Source organism: Hyperolius riggenbachi, chromosome 10 (assembly GCF_040937935.1).
Source record: "Hyperolius riggenbachi isolate aHypRig1 chromosome 10, aHypRig1.pri, whole genome shotgun sequence".
NCBI classification, from domain to species: Eukaryota; Metazoa; Chordata; class Amphibia; order Anura; family Hyperoliidae; genus Hyperolius; species Hyperolius riggenbachi.
In genome coordinates this window covers 138699934-138722338 of record NC_090655.1, presented here as the reverse complement: position 1 = coordinate 138722338, position 22405 = coordinate 138699934, and the positions used below count along the sequence as shown (strand labels likewise).

The 22405-nt window shown below is 45.9% G+C and overlaps 1 protein-coding gene across 5 annotated transcripts in view; it reads right to left on the bottom strand.

Moving 5' to 3' along the window:
* The window catches only part of LOC137536206 (protransforming growth factor alpha-like), a 40683-nt gene that overhangs the window by 16339 nt on the left and 1939 nt on the right, over window positions 1–22405 (bottom strand). For 2 of the 5 annotated variants that reach the window (XM_068258303.1, XM_068258305.1), the window contains exon 2: window positions 3612–3690. The exons of 1 other annotated variant lie outside the window; for it this stretch is intronic. In XM_068258303.1, coding sequence (XP_068114404.1) covers window positions 3612–3676 — 65 coding nt within the window. In that variant the 5' untranslated portion in view covers window positions 3677–3690. Of the gene's footprint in view, window positions 1–3611; window positions 3691–6449; window positions 6520–22405 lie in introns of all 5 variants that reach the window. 2 more of the 5 variants (XM_068258304.1, XM_068258307.1) reach the window with 2 other exon arrangements.

The window sequence follows — 22405 nt, the reverse complement described above, 5'->3', positions numbered from 1 at the left end:
TTAACTGGTAATAAAAGTTAACAGCAACATTTAGCCTGATGGGCTTCCTGGTAACTGCTCACTGCCACCTGGTAACTGCTTGCTGAGCCCACGGTTTAACTGCCCTAAGAAAGTGTAAATGGCTGCCGAACCATTATATTTACTGAAAGCATCAATCCAATGAGCAAGATGTCTAGTTTGGTAGAAGAGCTGCACCCCCTCCCCCCCCCCCCATACATTCTCCCTTTCATACACATATCGAAAGGGGAAACCGATGGTGTGCACTGTCAACACAGAATGATGTTGATTGTTTCAGATGGTCAATGATATGCAAATAATTTTGACTTGCATACAGACTGTTTGCAGATTGAAACTGGACCAGATTCCCTACCTGCTGAAAGTATTGACATCTGGGAGTGCGAATTCACATTAGCACGGAACGCAATGCAATTGTAATGGAATGGTTTACATTGAATGCATTTTTTTGTAGTCCAGTCTGGAAAAAAATATAAATAAAAAGGGAGGAGAAGGAAAACCAGGCATAATATCCTTGTGGGCCCAATCTGCTTATAAATCTAAAGTAAGGCCATGTTCACTTTGACCATTGCTTTACATTTTCTGTGACATCATGAGCACAACAGATCTGCACAGCAGTGTTGCACATATGATGAAGCAAAGTCAATGAAAAGCATGCTTGACTGTAGCCAGTAAACCTGCATGTTTTGCGGTAACATTGCATGCAGGTGTAGATCAAATAAAAGCGCTTGTGCAATGATTTTTAATGCAAGCGTTTTAGTTTGAGTGTTTAATTGCAAATGCGGTACCTGCACCATTTTCTGAGCGATTGCCATTTAATAGAAAGTAAAGGGAAATCACAAAGTGCTTGAAAATGCGCTTTGAATTGCGATTTCCGTGCATTGTATTTATTCATTACCGGGGTCAAATAATTCACTTCCTGACTGACTTTCAGAAAGTGAAAAAAATCCATTGCTCCACAAAAGTGCTTAGAAAAACGGTCAGTGCTTCCGATAGTGCTGGCGATTTAGAATGTGAACAAGGCCTAAGGCCTCTTTTCCACAGGCATTTGAACTGTGTGCTCAGCAAACAGTTACCAGGCAGCAGAAAGCAGTTACTAGGCAGTAGCAAGCAGTTGTGAGAGTTTGAGAGGCATTTCACTGCCTATCAACTGCCTGTGGAAAAGAGGCCTTAGGCTTCTTTTCCACTGGCAGTTGATATGCAGTTAAATGCCTCTTGACCACTTCGGTACCGGTAGTGTCTAACCCCTCAAGGAGCAAAGGAGTAAAACGCCGTCTCCCAACGAATTCTCGCACTTACCCGCCGCTCGATGCTGTCTCATCGCCACGGGCAACCCTTTCTGCCGTCTCTATGACGGCAGAGCGTTGTCTGCTAGTCAGGAGTCGCTTTCATTGGCTCCTGACTATCAGTGGGAGCCAATGTGAGTGGCTCTCCATGACTACACGGTCAGGAGCCAATGAAAGTGGCTCCTGACCTGCTTACAGAGCTCTGCCGTCTATATCCTCTTAAAGACGGCAGAGCGAGTGAATTGAAGCAGGTTTAGAGCGGCGAGATCGGCCGTAACGCTTCATTCATACGGACGTTGAATCTATGTCCAGTCAGAGCACCACCTGCTGGAAGTAGATTTGTACTGCGTCGGTCAGGAACCAGTTAAACGCAACTGCTCACTGCTGCCTGGTAACTGCTTGCTGAGCACACAGTTCAAATGACCGTGGAAAAGAGGCCTAAGGGCACGTTCTCACTAGGGCGATAAGGCAATTTCTGCTAATCGCTGAAGAGCTAGTGCTTTTTAAAGCACTAGCACACAGGAAGCAGGAGATTTGGGCGCATGAGACAAGAGGACAAAAAGGGCGCCCCATTCACTCCCATTATAAATATCGTTTAATGGGCGCCGAACAGGGAAAAAAAGGCGTCGGAGATTATTAACGTTTTAACAAACGGCGCCCGGAGATTTTTAAGGATTTATAACTAGGTTTGTGATGATTTAACTTTACAAAATGAGCCTGTGACGAATAACGTTTATAAAGATACTAAATCACTATTTCTAAAACATTATCCACCCAAAAAAAATAATTACATTTTTTTATTTACATTTTTTATTTATTAATGTCTGTAAAACATTATCCATAGGGGGTCTTAGGTTTAGGCACCAACTGGGGGGGTCTTAGGTTTAGGCACCAACTGGGGGGGTCTTAGGTTTAGGCACCAACTGGGGGGGGGGGTCTTAGGTTTAGGCACCAACTGGGGGGGGGGTCTTAGGTTTAGGCACCAACTGGGGGGGGGGGGGGGTCTTAGGTTTAGGCACCAACTGGGGGGGGGGGGGTCTTAGGTTTAGGCACCAACAGCGGGGTCTTAGGTTTAGGCACCAACAGCGGGGTCTTAGGTTTAGGCACCCCTAGGCACCCTAGGGTCTTAGGTTTAGACCCTAGGGGGTCTAGGGGTTAGGGATAGGTACAGGGAGGGTTTTTAACTAATGTAAATATAAGTTTCAGTTTACAAATAGGGAAGATTAACGTTTTAAGAATTGCCGATCTCATACACATTTAGTGATTTATAAATTCTTAACACTATTTGTAAACGAAATTCTACACAATATTTCAATAAACGATAATACTGTTTATCGTTAACACCACGCGCCCTTTCCCCCCCCCCCCCCGACACCCTTTTTTGATGTACGCAGCGCAATAGAAACTTAATGGCAGTGATCTCACTGTCACCAATCGTGGGCGTTCCACGATTAGCGGCAATTGCCAAACGGTATTAACATATCGAGGCGCTAATCACGATCACTCCAAGAACGCACATTTGTCCAGTGATTTTTCCACGTTAAATCATGGAAAAATCACCAGTGCAAAACGGTAGTGCAAAGCGCTACCATTTTGCTCTATTAAGTGTGAATGGGCCCTAAATGTCAGGAAACTGCTTCTAGTCTCAAACTTTGATAGGGGAAGGCCTTGGCAGAGAGGTAGGGATGATCAATGAGATGCAAAGGTTTCAGAGATCATGCAAATTTATGCAGCTTGAATCCTGTCCATTTAAACCTGGGTGGTACTAGATTGGTCCATTTACAAGGTGCATATTTTTTGCATAATCTGGCATGAACTCAAATATTTTCATCTCAGGGCTAGCGAGCACCAAAATTACTATTGCTAGTGTAAGTGTAATTTGATAGTGATTTTGTAAATCAGCTTTCAAAGCGATTTATGAATGAATTAGCATTTTTTGCTCATTCATTTAAGCTGCATCTCTCCCCCCCCCCCCCCCCAAAAAAAGCTACAAGTTTGCGATGTTAAAAAAAATTCCAACGCTGCTATGGAGGGGTTTTGGTAGCCAAGCACTTTTCAAGGCGCTGGCAATCTGAAAAGCACTCTTGGTGTTGCAGATTCTCTGCCCCTACAGCCAGATCTACACAAAGTTTGATTGGCCTCCACATCCCCCTCACTTCCGTTGTCCTTAAAATGCATGTTTACTTAGAGTTACACTTGAGGTATGGTCAGTTACCACTTACATGTAGTATGAGAGGTTACCTACACAATCTGTTCATAGTAGTCCAAATCTGTTGACACTCTACATCAGGGGTCTCAAACTCAATTTACCTGGGGGCCGCAGGAGGCAAAGTCAGGATGAGACGGACGCAAAATGGCCGTGGTCGTGACATCATGTGGGCGGGGCTAACTAATGTAGTTGCATTAAAAAAAAATATGAAGTAAATGCACATCATGACAGACAGCGTTTCACGAGTAAATGCACATAAGAGACAGCTTTTCACCAGTTACTGCTCGTAATGACAGATAGCGTTACCCCAGTAAATGCACATAAGAGACAGCGTTACCAGTCCAGGGGAGTGCTCACTCAGAGTCAAGCAGGCCTGATGGTGGTTGGTGGTGGTGCCTGCTGCTGGTGCTGCTAGGCCGCTCAGCACAGGAGGGCAAAAAAACAATTTGGAAGTTGGCTGGCTACAGGACATGAGTCAGGAGGACACCCACCTACCCACCTTGTCTCGGAGTTCCGACTTAAGTTCGAGTCCTGCCTGCCTCTGCCTGGCTGTCTAGCCGAGCTTCCGGGGGGCTTCAATAGGGGCTAATGATGCGCCAGCCGGGGCTGAAGCCTGGGTAAGCCCCAGCGTGGCGCCGCCCCTGGCTGCAGAGCCCCCAATTCCCCCGGGGGGCTATCTGTCTGGCATTTCCTGGAAGGGGCAGAGCTTTCAGCTTCAGCTCTGCCCCTCCTGACGTCAATCGCGGCGGATCGCCACCTCTGCCCGCCCCTCTCTGTGAAGGAAGAGTGAGAGGGGCGGGCAGAGGCAGCGATCCACCGAGATTGAGGTCAGGAGGGGCAGAGCTGAAGCTGAAAGCTCTGCCCCTTCCAAGAAATGTAGGCGAATTGCCCCCTGGGGGAATTGGGGGCTCTGTAGCCCTCATTTTGCGCTGGGGACAGGCGGATTAACTATGGGAGCACTGAAGCGAAGAAAAGTAGTTTGCTTCAGTGTCTTGCCGGCGCGGGCCGCAAATCAATGTAACGAGGGCCGCAAATGGCCCGCGGGCCGCCAGTGTGAGACCCCTGCTCTACATGGAGGTAGCAAAAAGGCCCATCATTGGCCAGTCCAAATTGGATGTGTGTATACACCCTTAAGCTACAACACACTTGTGATAACCATAGTTCGAAATAAGAGATTAACGACTGATCACAGACTAGTATGCCCATCCCTTAAAGAGACTGTTCATTAAAAAAAAAAAAAAAAACTCATCTTTTTGGCATAAAAGCAGTGCGATAAGATCTGGAAGGGAAAATACCGCATTCGGTATTTTAGACTTCTGTGTGCCAATTCATAAATATTTTCGCACCTGCGGTAGAAATGCGGAAATTTTCCGAACTGAGTTGTCGGTAACATGAGGCTGAGTCGTAACATTAATGAGCCGGCTGATTAGTTACAATCCTGGTCTCCGTGCAGAGACAGCGTTACAATAAAAGGGAGCCCCAACTTCCCTTTAGATGTGCATTTTTTTTTACTGCCTCTGACAGCCCTGAATCGTCTCTGAATCTGTCTATTAGTCTTTCTAAACTATCTAATTGCCACAACTTAGAAAAACTTCAAGAAACTTAACACATGCAGGCTTTCTGAAGTGAAATATTTGAAAACAAGTACCCAAGGAGGTTAAAAACACAGTCTAGGGTATTTTGCAAAGCCTTGTTTGTTCTGCTCTCACTGCTGCTGCCTAGGGGAGATCTGTCCCCATTAACTTTGTTCTTATCCGCTGGCTTGTCGCGTCTTCAGCTGGCTTATCGCCTCTTCAAAGACGACATCAGTTCTCCGTGTCAATGCCACCTGCTCTCTTCTTTATGAATTGACAAATACATTTTACGACATGCTGGAGGTGTTCACCGCACAAGGCGGTAATTTATCTCCCTGCTCGGTAATTGTAGCTTTTCATGCGGAAACAGCTTTTATGAATGGACACTTTGCTAAGTGCTCGGGAAAGTCTGCTGTTTTCAGCATTACCGCATGCTTTACGAATGATACCCTTTATTTCAAAAATGTTTTTAACATGATATCCCTAACTAAAACGCAGCATCTCTGCGGCTGTAATCTAGCTAAATCCCCCCAAACTCCCCGGAGGGGGCGGGGGACAATCACACCTCATCTAACAGCATGGATCGCCACCTCTCCCCCGACCCTCAGTCTTCCTTCACTGAGAGGGGCGGGAAGAGGTGGATATACGCGCTGATTGACGCGCAAGGAGGCATAGCTGCAGCTGAGTTTTTTTGCACATACCTATCATTACCTAACAATATCCATACACAGTGTTAGAAATATAGGATTCTAGTTACACTGACCACATGGGGAGGGGGTCAGTGTAATGATTGGCTGTTCCCATGTCACCTGTCTGTGTTCACCTGTTTGTTCCCGTGTCCCCTATATGGTCAGTGTGTTGTAGTTCACTCAAATTGGGCAAGACAGATCAACATTTTCCACCAACGCCGGTTGTTGATTTAAATGATAGTGTACAAAAATATCACAAACTAACAATCGGTCACTTTGTAGCCACTTCAAACGCTTATAGTATTAAGTAAGTATGCAGTTTTAGTTGCTCAAAATGGGTTTCTTTACAGTTTAAAATTAACTCTGACATGAAATCTGATGAGCTTTCTAGCTCTAGTCCAAATTCTAAATAGAAGTGTCCTGGAATTCCAGAGTTGTGTTTAAATGACAAAAATCTAAGGTTATTGTCTCTGGTGATTGATGCAAGTGTAATTTACAGCACTGGACTCACCTTAGGGTGGCCATAGACCTATTAATTTTTGGCATTGATGTGCAGCCAATTTAATTATTTGATCAAACCTGCTAGAAATTGATGCAGCAAATAACTTGATAGGTGGCGGGTCGGGAGCATGTTGCTAGCAGCAGTCAATTCAGCAAGCAACTAAGCTACTCTCACCTGTCCTTGACTCGGTTCTGGGCTCCTCTCACCACTGAATGTTCCTTCCTCTTGCTTCACTCCCAAGTCCCTGGAGGGGAAAATTGTTGGGGTACTGGGAGACCCGGCAAGCACACACAGGGTTTTAATACATTTCATGCTAAAATCTATTGAAGATCTGTGGGTAGCGTGGAGGGATTCGATCATGTGTGACCAAGCAACCCTCCACTGGATGAATGGAAACTGTCTTCTCTTAGGTGATAGAATGGTAGTCTAGTTTAAGGGACCCAGCAGGAAATATAGGGAGCAGTTTCCCAATCACAGCACAAAGCATTGTGACTGGTGAATAGTGTGGGCATAGTTTACTACAACCTATCTGGAATCTAGCACTACAGGATGGTTCCGTCCACCCAATCACAATAGCAAAGTTTCCCTCGGAGGTTTCCTGCTGGCTCACCTATATTAGACTAGCGCCACAATGACTTTGCAGCTCTCACCCGAGTCAAACCAAGCTTGCGCAACAATTGCAAAAAGGTTAGTAAAAATAATACACGCAGGGATTGCTGTAGCATTTACACCCACTGTCACAAACATCCAGATTGTTTTTTTATTTTAAGTGTCTGTACACCGCTGCAGTTACATCTGGTTTACCATCAGGGAGTGGGGGGGGGGAAAACAAAAAAAAAACAAAACAAAAAAAAACTAACCCACAAATCTGCAAATTGTTCAATACTGAGGGCTGGTGCACACCAAGAGTACTTCTGGGCTCTTTTAAAAGCGCCTGGCTAATGTATTGGAATGGGATTGGGCACACCAGAGCGATGAGTTTTTTCGCAAGCGCAGGACCTGTAGCATTTTTTTGCTGATTTCTGCGGTGATTCAGCCTCAATGTTAAGTATAGGAAAGTGGAAATTTGCTCTGGAAAGCCCTAGATCGGAGAGATTTTCCAAGCGTTTGTTAGAGCAGCTGTTCAGTTATAGCTGTACTGAAACCAAAAATACACTACACCAAAATGCTCCCCCCCCCCCCAAAAAAAGGGGGCATGATCAGAAAAAAATCGCCTTGCACATGCCTAGAAAATGACACTTCAAAAACCACTGAGCAATTGCGATTACGCTAGCGCTTTTTGATGTGCACAAGCCCTAACTAGTATTTCTAAGGGCTGAATTCAAATGTAAGAAGTGAATCAGGATGTAGGAAAGGATTTTAGCATACTTGAAGATATATTCAGTGCTGACTTTTAGGCCTGGAACCCACAACAAATCGCTAGCACAATTGCTAGCGATTTGTATGAGCATTTTGTAAGCAATTTCTGCAAAACACCCTTCAGTAACAGTGTGTATGTATGTATGTATACATCATTTTTAATTAGGAGCTCCAAAAACCCACCTTACTGCTGGAAAATCAGACACCACCTTTATAAAAAGTCAATCCCTCTCATAACTAGGTTACTTATACTATGTTCTCAAGAGGTAAGTGACACCATCTGAGTATGATGAGCTTTCCCTAGCAATTAACCATGCGAGTGCTGAGGCACCAAAATGACCTGATCACCACTTATGAGCGAGCTGTCTGCTATGGGGTAGTAATTAGGTTCTCTGGAATTAAATTAAAAGGTTAATTTTCCATGTTTTCCTATGGGTCAGTTTACACATTTGCACTTTACCTGAAAGCACATGAAAATGCATATTGGGCTCTATTCTCAAAGACTTCCCGCATGCGGTAAAGTACATGCGGGAAGTTTGCACCCAAAATACCGGCAAGTTGGGATTCTCAAAATGTTCCGCATGTTTTTTCCGCATGCGGAAAAAGTGTGATAAAAGTGCGGGATTCATGCGGTAAAATTTCCACAAAAGTCGGTATTTTCCGCAATAAAAGATCAATTCTCAAAGATGTTCAGGCGCATCATTTCTTCGTTAATTACCGAATTTTTATCACCTACAAGTAGTAGGTGATATATTCCGCATCCCATTGACTTTAATGAAGTGTGGAGGCTTAAGGGCTGTGCCCATTGGGCTCTATTCTCAAAGAGCCAAAAGTACCGCAAAATTTTAGCGCTAAATTCCCGCCAGCGGTAAACTCCGCATTTTTTCAGCATTCACTAACATTTTCCGCATGTTTTCCGCATGCGGGAAAAAAGATGCGGAAACAGGCATTATTCATGCGGGAATTATGCGGTAAAAAGGTCGCATGAAAAAGTGTTTAAAAAAAAAAGTTAAAGTCCACCAAGCACAGCCCTTAAGCCTCCACACTTCATTAAAGTCAATGGGATGCGGAATATATCACCTACTACTTGTAGGTGATAAAAATTCGGTAATTAACGAAGAAATGATGCGCCTGAACATCTTTGAGAATTGATCTTTTATTGCGGAAAATACCGACTTTTGTGGAAATTTTACCGCATGAATCCCGCACTTTTATCACACTTTTTCCGCATGCGGAAAAAACATGCGGAACATTTTGAGAATCCCAACTTGCCGGTATTTTGGGTGCAAACTTCCCGCATGTACTTTACCGCATGCGGGAAGTCTTTGAGAATAGAGCCCATTGGGCTCTATTCTCAATGAGTTTCCGCATGCGGTAAAGTACATGCGGGAAGTTTGCACCCAAAATACCGGCAAGTTGGGATTCTCAAAATGTTCCGCATGTTTTTTCCGCATGCGGAAAAAGTGTGATAAAAGTGCGGGATTCATGCGGTAAAATTTCCGCAAAAGTCGGTATTTTCCGCAATAAAAGATCAATTCTCAAAGATGTTCAGGCGCATCATTTCTTCGTTAATTACCGAATTTTTATCACCTACAAGAAGTAGGTGATATATTCCGCATCCCATTGACTGTAATGAAGTGTGGAGGCTTAAGGGCTGTGCTTGGTGGACTTTAACTTTTTTTTTTTAAACACTTTTTCATGCGACCTTTTTACCGCATGATTCCCGCATGAATAATGGCTGTTTCCGCATCTTTTTTCCCGCATGCGGCAAACATGCGGAAAATGTTAGTGAATGCTAAAAAAATGCGGAGTTTACCGCTGGCGGGAATTTACCGGTAAAATTTTGCGGTACTTTTGGCTCTTTGAGAATAGAGCCCAATGTGTGTTAAAAGCACATGTTTTAGGCCCAGTGCACACCAAAAACCCACACGCTAGAGGTTTCAAAAGCTCTTCCCAATGTAATGCTATGGGGTTTTTATACAAAACCTCATTGCTCCAGTGTGCACAGACACATAGGATAACATTAGCAGCAGATTTAAAAACTCAAAACGCTCAGAAAAACTCCTCTGGTGTGCACCAGGCCTGAGAGACGTTTTCTAAACATGCCTAGCGTTTTTTGGAGCGTTTTTGTGTAGCAGATTTCATATATTGTTACAGTAAAAAGCTGTTACTGAACAGCTTCTATAACAAAAACGCCTGGAAAACCGCTCTGATCTAGCGTTTTTTAGAGCGGTTTGAGCTTTTCCTATACTTTAACATTGAGGCAGAAATGCCTCAGAAATCTAAAAAATGCTGCAGGACCAGAGTTTGGGTTTGTGGAAAAAACAAACCGCTCTGGTGTGCAGCAGCCCATTCACTTTCATTAGCCAAGCGGTTTTCCCCCTGCAAGCGTTTTAAAAAACGCTCCAGAACCGCTCTGGTGTGCACCAGCCCTTAAAGTGCATACGTTTTCAGTGTAAACATAGCCTTGAGGCTCTACCATGAAAGCCCATAGGTACAGATGTTATCTCACTTCTGACTTGGCAGTTTATTTTATAAGCTTCAACCCACCTGGGCAAATCCAGAACTCAGCATGGGGCTAATCAGAATCTGAAGATTAAGGGCTTGTTCCCACTGTTGCGACGCGATTTCGGCCGCATTCCGACGCTTGTAAAAACGCATGCGGATGCGTTTCCACATGCGTTTTTACCCGCGATTTCGCATGCGATTTCGCATGGCAGGGTGCCATGCGAAATTAACCATGACACTGCCAGGGCAAAATAACATTGAAAAAGGTGCGAAATCGCGGGTAAAAACGCATGTAACAAACGCATGCGTTTTTACTATTAAATACATTAGCGGCGATTCGCACGGATTCCCGACGCAGGCGAATTCGGTGGGTCCCGTCGTTTCCGGATGCGTTTCCACATGCGTTTTTACCCGCGATTTCGCATGCGATTTCGCATGGCAGGGTGCCATGCGAAATTAACCATGACACTGCCAGGGCTAAATAAAATTGAAAAAGGTGCGAAATCGCACGCGAAATCGCGGGTAAAAACGCATGTAACAAACGCATGCGTTTTTACTATTAAATACATTAGCGGCGATTCGCACGGATTCCCGACGCAGGCGAAATCGTTGGCTCTTTTGTGCGTTTTTTTCACGCTGAAAAAAACGCACCTCAACAACGCTACAGTGGAAACAGGCCCATCCACTTGTATTACATGTGCGGATCTGCATGCGTTGGACGCATGCAGATTCGCGATAGTGGAAACGAGCCCTAAAGGACAACTAAAGTGAGAAGTATATGGAGGCTGCCATATTCATTTCCTTTTAAACAATACCAGTTGCCTGGCATCCTGCTGATCTATTTGGCTGCAGTAGTGTCTGAATCACACACCTGAAGCAAGCATGTGGCTAATCTTGTCAGATCTGACAATAATGTCAGAAACTCCTGATCTGCTGCATTCTTGTTCAGGGTCAATGGCTAAATGTATTAAGCCTCCTCTACACGGTACAATTTTCCATCAGATCAGATCTATTAGATAATTTCCAACCGGTCCAATTGGATTGCGTTAATTTTTGCAATAGATTTTGGGTACTTATCAAAGCAAAATCTATCACAAAATTGATCTGAAGCTATTTGGACTTCTACACACGATGCAATTTCTTATTAGATCTATCTAATAGATCAGTCTATCTGATGGAAAATTGTACCGTGTAGATAAGGCTTTAGAGGCAGAGGATCAGCAGAACAGCCAGGCAATGTGCATGATTAAAAAGAAATAAATATGGCAGCCTCCATATCCTTCTCGCTTCAATTGCCCTTTAATGACTAGTTAAAGGGGAACTGAAGAGAGAGGTATATGGAGGCTGTCATGTTTATTTCCTTTTAAAAAATACCAGTTGCCTGGCAGCCCTGCTGATCCTCTGCCTCTAATACTATTAGCCATAGCCCCTGAACAAGCATGCAGCAGATCAGGTGTTTCAGTAGTTCAGACTTATAAGTCTGATCTGACAAGACTGGCTGCATGCTTGTTTCTGGTTTTAATCAGATACTACTGCAGAGAAATAGACCAGCAGGGCTGCCAGGCAACTGGTATTGATTAAAAGGAAATAAACATGACAGCCTCCATATACCTCTCTCTTCAGTTCCCCTTTAAGTCGAAGAGATGCAGGAGACCCCTTTCAGGGTTCAGACACACTATAAGGGCTTTTCTGGGCGCTTTTTGGCCATCACTGCTTTCTGAGAGCTTTTTAAAAACACTCCGATTGACTTACGGTACATTAAATGTGAGGTAAAATCGCAATCGCTGAAAAATCACGTGTTTAAATCACGATTTTAATGTAATTCAATGTGAGCGTTTTTTTTAAAACAGCTCTCAGAAAGCACTGATGGCCAAAAGGCGCTCAGAAAAGTGCATATAGTGTGTCTGAGACAGACGGATGAATGTGCGTTGCCAAGCAGTTCAGCCTCCTGTCTGCCGCCCGCCAGTACAATTGGGGTGCAATTTAAATGCAGCCAAATTGCAGTGGTTGTAACACCACTTGTGTCAAATGTTGACACAAGGTGGTGTTACTGGATGGCAGAGAACTGTGACATGTCTGGTCTGAGCACAGCTGTGGCTAAGCTCAGATTTCACTTTGTAGGGGGTGCCTATACAGCGCCGGTACTGAGCGCTAATAAGCTCCCGGCTGGTGCAGGAGAGTGGCTGACAGGCAGTGACTTCACCGCTAGTGATGGGCTGAACCGTTCGCCTTGCGAACCTCTCTGGGCCTCTTACTACTTCCGGGTCGGTCTGACCCGGAGTAGTACGCCTGCTCTGCCCGGCGGAGCGCGTCCTAGATCGCGCTCCTGTTGCTGGGCACTCTCTGCGCATGAGCGTGATGTCACTCATGACGTCACACACATGCGCAGAGAGTGCCCAGCAACAGGAGCGCGATCTAGGACGCGCTCCGCCGGGCAGCGCAGGCGTACTACTCCGGGTCAGAGTGACCCGGAAGTAGTAAAACCCCCATGGATTTAGAGATGTTCGCCGGCAAATGGAGGAACCAGGAACCGTTCGCCACATCTCTATTCACCGCTTGTCAGCTGCCCATGTGAAAGGGCCCTTAGGCCTTTTTTCCATGGACAGTTCATAGGCAGTGAAAAAAGACTGTGGAACTCCCGCAACTACTTTCTGCTGCCTGGCACAACTGCTTGCTGCTGCCTGGTATCTGCTCATTGCTGCTTAGTAACTGCTCACTGAGCATGCAGTTCAGCCACCTGTGGAAAAGGGCCCTTATTATGGATGAGGTGGAAAAGGGCTCTTAGTATGGATGAGATGAGCCAGTGAGAAAGTCCATAGGAAACAGTTCTCCAATCAAAGCAATGTCAACATCTTGAAGCATTGTAATTGGACGGATAGTGTGGGCATTTTATTACTACAACTTATCCGAAACCTTGCAGTTTCAGGGGAAGCTGTCCACCCAATCACATTAGCAGGCTTTCCCTATGGACTAACTCGCTGACTCACCTCAAAAATACTAGCGCTGAGATGCAAATAATTTATGCACGATTATTCAAATTTTTTTATGTAAGTTTATGAAGCATAAAAGTGGACCAATAGAATTTCACTTCACTTAATTTTCTACCTGCGTTAGTTTGCATAGTCTTGTTCTAAATGTATTTTTCTCAACAGAACATTCCTATAGCCTGATACACACATCCAATTTTGATTTGCCAATTATTGGCAAACGTTACCACTTCCATGTAGTATGAGAGCTTACCTACACAATCTGTTTATAGTACTGTAAATACGCGCATATAAGCTGACCCGCATATAAGCCGAGGTACACACTTTTCCCTCAGAAACAAGGAAAAACCAGTTGACTTGTGTATAAGCCCCTCCCAATTATAGCCCCCTCCCCAGTAGCCAGATGTGCCCCAGTACAAGTTATCCCCTCTCCCCATAGCCATATGTGCAGAGCTGTGGAGTCGGAACCAAGGAGTCGGAGCAATTTTGGGTACCTGGAGTTTAAGCCGGTGGTTTCATAAACTAAGGAGTCGGAGTTGAATGATTTTTGTACTGAATACACAGCCCTGCATTAGAGATGGCCCGAACCGCAATAGACTTCAATGGGGAGGCGAACTTTGAAAACTAGAAAAAATTATGTTGGCCACAAAAGTAATGGAAAAGATGTTTCAAGGGGTCTAACACCTGGAGGGGGGCGTGGCGGAGTGGGATACATGGCAAAAGTCCCGGGGAAAAATCTGAATTTGACACAAAGCAACGTTTTAAGGGCAGAAATCACATTGAATGCTAAATTGCAGGCCTAAAGTGCTTTAAAACATCTTGCATGTGTATACATCAATCAGGGAGTGTAATTAGAGTACTGCTTACTGACACACTAAACTCACTGTGTAACGCACCGCAAACAGCTGTTTGCATAGTGACGGCCGTGCTGGACTAGTGCGCACCATGGCGAGAGTGCAGGCCGTGACGGTTTTCAAGCTCATATGGTCTCCGGGCTGTGGTAGCTCAATGATAGAACAACAATGACTGTCCAGCTGATCAAATTTGGTCTGTCCACAATGAAGCAACAACCTTATTATCTTTGGTGTGCCACCCCCGAGACACTCATTTAGCCGGTCATTGCTTCATTGTGATACACAAGCCCCTTCACCGCGGCAAGGTAATGATCACGAAGGGGAATGGGCACATGTACATGCCTTTTGTTTTGTTGTTGCAGCTGCAGTGCAGCCAGAAAAATTAGGCAGGCATGTACACGCCTACTACTTGAGAACTATTCTATGCATTGCACAGCTTATAACTTAACTAAACAAAACACCACAAAAGGTTTGCTGATTACAAAACTTGTATTGAATTTATGCACACAAAATATGCTTACCAAACCTCCCGTGAAATTGCACATACCCCATACACGACTCTACCCCCCAGAATAAGATTATTTCCCGGCCTGCAGGACTTTAACTAAAAAGTTAGATGCACCAGCGCTGGTTTTGCTTATAGATAACCAGAGTTTACCGGTATTTAGTTCCTGTAGCGCTGAATTGCAGCATTTACTTAGTCCTTGTAAAGAAATCAAGCCTATATTCCAAATCTGAGGAGGTGAGTCAATCCCATTTAATCCAGCCGCAGCGGCCAAGCTGCATGACCTGTAAGGAGATATCGTTCATCTGCCCGTGGACTTGCCCATAAACTTAGATCAATGGCTTTGTTTCTTACCACCTCGTAGTTTTCTGGGAGCGAGGACCGAGCGCGCGGGCGTCCCCGTCTGCTCTTTTCTGCCCTACTAGCTCCCGCATGGACAGCGTCTTTTTTCCACGGGCTGGCGTGCTTGTGAACTCCGCGGACTTCCGTCTCTCACACGGGCCTCCTCTGACACGTCACTTCGCTGCAGCTATAGCGGCCGGCTGTGCCCAAACTTCTTGCCGACGCGTTTCACTCGCTCCTTACGAGTTTTTTCAAGGCATAAGGCGTAAGTCTAAGGAGAGCACCCTCTTGTGGCTATTAAATAGGCTTTTTGCTCATGCATATTCATGTTTCTCTTTATTTCCTCTCTGGCGCCATCATGTGAATATTTAGATAACTTTTTCTTATGTCTTTTTTATTATTCATTTAACATGATAACTTGCGCTATTATAGCAATTGCCAATCTCTATTCCAAATGAATATAACTACCCATATCCTACATTCCTCTGTATAGCCATCTATACTCTCCAATTTAATTTAAATTAAGGGATATATTAATGCCTCTACCAAGAGGGGACCCAGGAGACATCCAAACCTCTGCACCGCTCCTTCCAGCAAAATCCCAAGTATAACTTTTAAATCTGTTATCCAAACATTGATAAATTACTACGAGAAGAGATCTGGGCTACACCTACCTATTTTTCATTATCATAGAAATACTCCCAGATTTAGATCTACATTTATCCCATGGGGTGCTACTGTATTGCATTTATAGATCCACATGCACTCTTTTTGGAGTAAAATTCTATCAAAATCACCTCTTCTAGGGCTTATCTTTAAATTATATATTCCTCTAAATTTGAAGCCCTTACAGCTTCCCCCCTGGCATTCATTGAAATGTACCGCCACTGCACTTTCCACCTTTTTATTTTTTATGTTATTTAAATGTTCCCCTATGCGTGTGCCCAAATCTCTTCCCGTTTTTCCCACATATATCTTCCCACATGGACATAATATCTGATAAACTACCTTTGTAGTAGCACACGTTATATAATCACGGATTTTGAATTCCTTATTTCCAGAGCTATCAAAAAAGGTATCACCTTCCTTTACATATCTACAATGTGAGCAGTTCAAACATTTATACATGCCTTTTCTTCTAATCGATGTCGAATTATGCTTTTTATATTCACTTGAGACCAACATGTCCTTTAAATTACTACTTCGTTTAGCTGTCACCTGGGGTCTTTCCCCTACTATGGACAAGATTTGCTTATCCAATGTCAGTACTCCCCAGTTTTTTTCTAAAACCCTTTGTAGTTCCGGCCAGTGACTACCATATCTAGTCACTAAACGTGAGGCATGTACACGCACCAGAAAAATTAGTATAGCAGCCGCTGCTTAAAAATTCAGGAATCCGCCTGGAGTCCTGGACCCTGTTGGTGGTAGCGGAGAAGGCAAGCGGCCTGCAGGCAGAGCTGCTGTGTGGCACTGGGGAGCGACTTAGTCTTGGGGCAGGCAGCCAGTCACACGGCGTGCAGGCAGAGATGCTGTGTGTGGGGACTGACTTAATCTTCAGGCGGGCTGTAGCCCTCCGGGATCCATGCCTCACTCATTTTGATAAAGGTCAGGTACTGAACACTTTTGTGACTAAGGCGACTTCTCTTCTCAGTGACAATGCCTCCATCAGCGCTGAAGGTCCTTTCTGACAGGACGCTTGAGGCAGAGCAAGACTGAAGTTGGAAGGCAAATTGGGACAGCTCTGGCCACAGGTCAAGCCTGTGCACCCAGTAGTCCAAGGGTTTATTGCTGCTCACAGTGTCTACATCCACACTTAAGGCCAGGTAGTCGGCTACCTGCCGGTCCAGGCGTTGGTGGATGGTGGATCTGGAAGGGCTAGGCGTTGGACTAAAGAATGTCCGCATGTCCGACATCACCATGAGATTGCTGGAGCATCCTGTCCTTGCCTGCGTGGACATGGGAGAAGGATTACTGGCAGTGGTACATTTATTGTGTTGTGCTGTGACATAACCCTTATACGCATTGTAAAGCATACTTGCCAGCTTGTTCTGCATGTGCTGCATCCTTTCTGCCTTCAGGTGAGTTGGTAACATGTCCGCCACTGTGTGCCTACACCGAGGGTCTAGTAGCGTGGCCACCCAGTACAGGTCATTCCCACACAACTTCCTGGCCTGCTTCAGGACGTCCTCTAAGCCTGGGTAGTTTGACACAAATCTTTGAATGACTAGATTCAGCACATGTGCCATGCAGGGTACATGTGTCAGCTTTCCCAAATTCAAAGCGGAAAGGAGATTGCTGCCGTTGTAACACACCACGTTGCCGATCTCCAGCTGGTGCGGGGTCAGCCACTGATCCACCTGTTTGTTAAGAGCAGCCAGGAGAGCTGCTCCAGTGTGACTCTCCGTTTTGAGGCAAGGCATGTCTAAGTTGGCGTGACACCGTCGTACCTGGCATGCAGCATAGGCCCTGGGGAGATGGGGCTGTGTAGCTGGAGAGGAGATCGCGGCACCAGCCAAGGAGGAGGAGGATGATGACAGCGAAAAGGATGTAGCAGGCGGAGAGGAGGTGGCAGGAGGCCTGCCTGCAAGCCGTGGAGGTGTCACAAGTTGGTCCGTTGCACAGTTACATACTCCTTGCTTGTCAGCGGTCACCAGGTTGACACAATGGGCTGTGTAAGTAATGTAGCGGCCCTGACCGTGCTTGGCAGACCAGGCAGCTGTGGTTAGGTGGACCCTTGACCCAACGCTGTGTGCCAGAGATGACACCACTTGTCTCTCCACTTCATGGTACAGTTTGGGTATCACCTTTTTAGATAAATAATTGCGGCCTGGCATCTTCCACTGTGGTGTCCCAATGGCCACAAATTTACGGAAGGCCTCAGAGTCCACCAGCTTGTATGGTAACAGCAGGCGAGCTAACAGTTCCGCCACACCAGCTGTCAGATGCCGGGCAAAGGGGTGACTGGCAGAAATTGGCTTCTTCCGCTCAAAGATTTCCTTCACGGACACCTGGCTGCTGTGGGCAGAGAAGCAGGAACCGCTCAAGGTCAGAGGCAGAGTGGAGGAGGGTGGCTGTGAAGGTGCAAGGGAGAAAGCGTCTGAAGATGCTGCACCTGAAGGAGGAAGAGGAGAAGAAGGGTAGCTTTTCTTTTGTGTCCTGCTTTTGCTCAGGTGCTCTTCCCATTGCAGTTTGTGCCTTTTCTCCATGTGCCTTCGTAAGGCACTTGTCCCTACGTGAGTGTTGGCCTTTCCAAGGCTTAATTTTTGGAGGCAGAGACAACACATGGCATTGCTCGGATCTGAGGCAGACACATGAAAAAATTTCCAAACCGCAGAGCCCCCCTGGGGTGATGGCACTATGGTGGCATTTGCAGCTGACATTGAAGGGCATGTTGGCTGGCTGTACATGGGTGGCGATACATGGCGCCGGTCACTGCCACCAGCTGTTTCTGATGACGAGCTCCCCCTGCTTCTTTCAGGAACTCGTCTCCTCCTACTCCTCTCTGACTCCCCCTCTGAACTGTCCCCTTGGTCATCTTGTCTCTTAGGAACCCATGTGGGATCCGTATCATCATAATCATCCTGCCCAGCTTCGCTTGCCTCAGACACCTCCAAAACTGCACCAACAGCAGGTACTTCATCATCCTCCTCCTCACACATTACGTCCATAGTGTCGCCTAACTCACAATATGAGGTGGTGTACCTTGCTTAGCGCCTTCATCTTGTTGTTGCAGTAGTGGCTGTGAATCAGTGATTTCACCACCAAATAACTCCTGCAAAGTGTCAAATGCAGCGGATGAGGTGCTTGTAGTAGCGCTGGTGGCTGCGGAAGATGAGGTGTTCTGTGTTAAATAGTCAACCACATCCTGACAATCTTGGGAGTTGATGGCTCGTGCCTTATTCTGAGCACTGTACTTTGGGCCAGGGCCGCACAAAATCACATCAACACGACCTCGCACAGACCTGCCGGGTGGCCTTCCTCTGGGTCTGCCTCTACCTCTTCCTCTACTTGTTGTGTCCGTTTTGTCCATATGAGGGGGGGGTATGCACTGACTTGACAAATGCAATGTGCAGTCACACAGGTGCAGTTAACAGGTATGCACGGAGTGGTATATCACACTGCGTGCACTCATGTAGGTAGTTGTATATCACACTGCATGCACTCACGTAGGTAGGTGGGTGCACTGAACACAACAGGTAGGTATATGCAGTGATGATGTGGGTTCACTGAACACAACAGGTAGGTATATGCAGTGAAGAGGTGGGTTCGCCGAACACAACAGGTAGGTATATGCAGTGATGAGGTGGGTTCACTGAACACAACAGGTAGGTATATGCAGTGAAGAGGTGGGTTCACCGAACACAACAGGTAGGTATATGCAGTGATGAGGTGGGTTCACTGAACAAAACAGGTAGGTATATGCAGTGATGAGGTGGGTGCACTGAACACAACAGGTAGGTATATACAGTGATGAGGTGGGTTCACTGAACAAAACAGGTAGGTATATGCAGTGATGAGGTGGGTGCACTGAACACAACAGGTAGGTATATACAGTGATGAGGTGGGTTCACTGAACACAACAGGTAGGTATATGCAATGATGAGGTGGGTTCACTGAACACAACAGGTAGGTATATGCAGTGATGAGGTGGGTGCACTGAACACAACAGGTAGGTATTTGCAGTGATGAGGTGGGTTCACTGAACACAACAGGTAGGTATATGCAATGATGAGGTGGGTTCACTGAACACAACAGGTAGGTATATGCAGTGATGAGGTGGGTTCACTGAACACAACAGGTAGGTATATGCAGTGATGAGGTGGGTTCACTGAACACAACAGGTAGGTATATGCAGTGATGAGCTGGGTTCACTGAACACAACAGGTAGGTATATGCAGTGATGAGGTGGGTGCACTAAACACAACATGTAGGTATATGCAGTGATGAGGTGGGTTCACTGAACACAACAGGTAGGTATATGCAGTGATGAGGTGGGTGCACTAAACACAACATGTAGGTATATGCAGTGATGAGGTGGGTGCACTAAACACAACATGTAGGTATATGCAGTGATGAGGTGGGTTCACTGAACACAACAGGTAGGTATATGCAGTGATGAGGTGGGTTCACTGAACACAACAGGTAGGTATATTCAGTGATGAGGCGGGTTCACTGAACACAACAGGTAGGTATATGCAGTACTGGGTATTACAATGTGCACCTGTCACACACACAGGTAGTCACTGAATGTGCTGGGCCTGGCTGGCAGTGGCACACACACAGTATAAATTAGCAAGGCTGTCTATGCAACACAAGTGTCAGTGGGACACACAGAAAAAAAATAGATCACAAGAATAAGATTAGCTCTCAAAAGAGCTGTTGTGGGGTGCTATTTTAGCAATAAGAAATCAGCAAGGAGCAAGCTAACAAGCCTACAAGAGCCTAACTAATCTTTCCCTATGAGAGAGTCTACAGCAGCTGTCCCTTCTCTAATTAGTGCAGGCACACGAGTGAGTGTAATGGCCGGCGGTGCTCCAGGAGAGGGTGTAACCTGATTGGCTACAATGTGCCTGCTGTCTGTGGTTGTAGAGGGTCAAAGTTGACCCTAATGGTGTATTATGGGGGCGAACCGAACTACCGGAAAAGTTTGCGGTTCTCCACAATCAACCGTTCGCCAGTGAACTGTTCGGGCCATCTCTACCCTGCATATGTGCCCCAAGGATGTTACAGCTGTGTCTCAAGATGCTACTAGATGGTGTCTCATGCTTAGTACACACTGTCACGGACGGTTGCGGGGCCGCAGACACGTCCTGGAACCGCCCATGAAGAAAAAGCGATCGCACTCGATTCCCTGCATCGATTGCGCTTCAAATCGATGCAATCTGGGTTGAGTGTGTAGGGGCAGCTGAAGTCCTTTTCTTAGCAGAGAGAGCACCATCCTAAAGGCTGGATGGCTCTTTTGATATGCTAATGAGCCTGAGCCTAATCTGCCCTGGAGAGTCCCTGGCTTCAAGCTGTGCTGATGGCCCATCCATCAGGTATAAGGTGACAAGCACCATGGCAGAAGCAATCTAGTTGGGGGGAAGCCAGACCCACTGGCTCCCTCCCAGCAGGGGAGGTGACACCTAGCTGGCTGCTCCAAACTTCAAAGAGCCTTTGGGAATAACCTGAGTCTCATAGCATATCCATAACTTCCCAGATCTGTCATATTTCTGGGATTCCTGAGATGGCAGCTTCGCCAAACGTGGGGGAAGTGTAGCATGAGCCCCGGTGCTGGTTCTGAGGAAGTTTCAGAACATTCTGAGGTAAGGACTGCCAGTTAGGCAGTTTGAAAATGCCCTGATGATACCACAGGGGTCCCACCCCTCATGTCTGGTATCAGGGCGCTGGGTAAATCGAGACAGACCTGAAAATGTTAATAAATCGGCCCTGACCTGTACGGTTCTGTGAGATAGAGCCCATATATGGGTAGATATGATTTCTAGCCCCCAGGACAAGGGGAGGGCTCATCTCATCTTCTAAGGGGGTGTATGGCTCCCCGCCCTCACTCTCTCCTACTGAAGCAGGGGCATAAGAATGGCAGAGGACCCAAACTCAGTGTCCTCCACCCTGGAACATCTTGAACTCATCAGGTGCCAGCTTGAGGATATGCTGGCATCCACCTGGTCTGAACTCTGAACTCTGATTTTTCCCACAAAAAGGACATCTTTCCAGGAACTAAGTATTTTTCTCCCTTCTTTTATTTTTTTATACTGGCTATTACTGTCTTAATAATTGTGATTTTAATAATTGTCTGTATATATTAATTATTTATATTGCGTGAATAAACGACTTTCTCCAAGTCATTCACTGTCCGCTACCCTGCTTATCAGCACACACAGAACTGATCCCGGGTCTCTGAAGATACGCTACTGTTTGTTTGTTGTTGGCTAGACAGAATACCGTGTGTTTAACCGTTTTATTCGCAGGACTAGTCAGTCAGTCAGTGGGCTCCACGGTCCCATGGTAACCTCGGTGGTGGCAGTTTACTCTGAACCAGTGGGTGACGTTGTAATTACCCGTGTCTCACAGGCTCCCTTCTGAGTTGTCTGCGGCTAATTCTTAACGGTTCCTGCGCATTGACTGCGACCAGAGTTCGCACGATCCGTGCGCTGGCACCGTTTAGAAGGCTAAGTGCGGTCAGCCACTAGGGCTCCTGTGACACACACCATACAATTTTCTGTTAGATTTTTCTGTTAGATTATTTGCTGTAGAGACCGGAGATGGTTAAGATACATAATTTCCAACATGTTGGAAATTATCTATCTGGCAGGTAAATCTAACAGAAAATTGTATGGTATGTACGTAGCATAATGCTGGGCATACACGGCTCGATTTTGCCGCTTGATTCTCCCGCTCAATCGTTTCCCCGCTCGATTCCACAGGTTATTCTCTTATCTTCCACTCGTTTTTCTTATCTTTTTACATTGTCCTCAATGCGGAATCGAGCGACGAAACGATCGGGCGGGAGATCAGACGTGTCAGAAACTATCTATCGAGCCATCTAAATGGCTCAGAATTGAGCCATGTATTCCC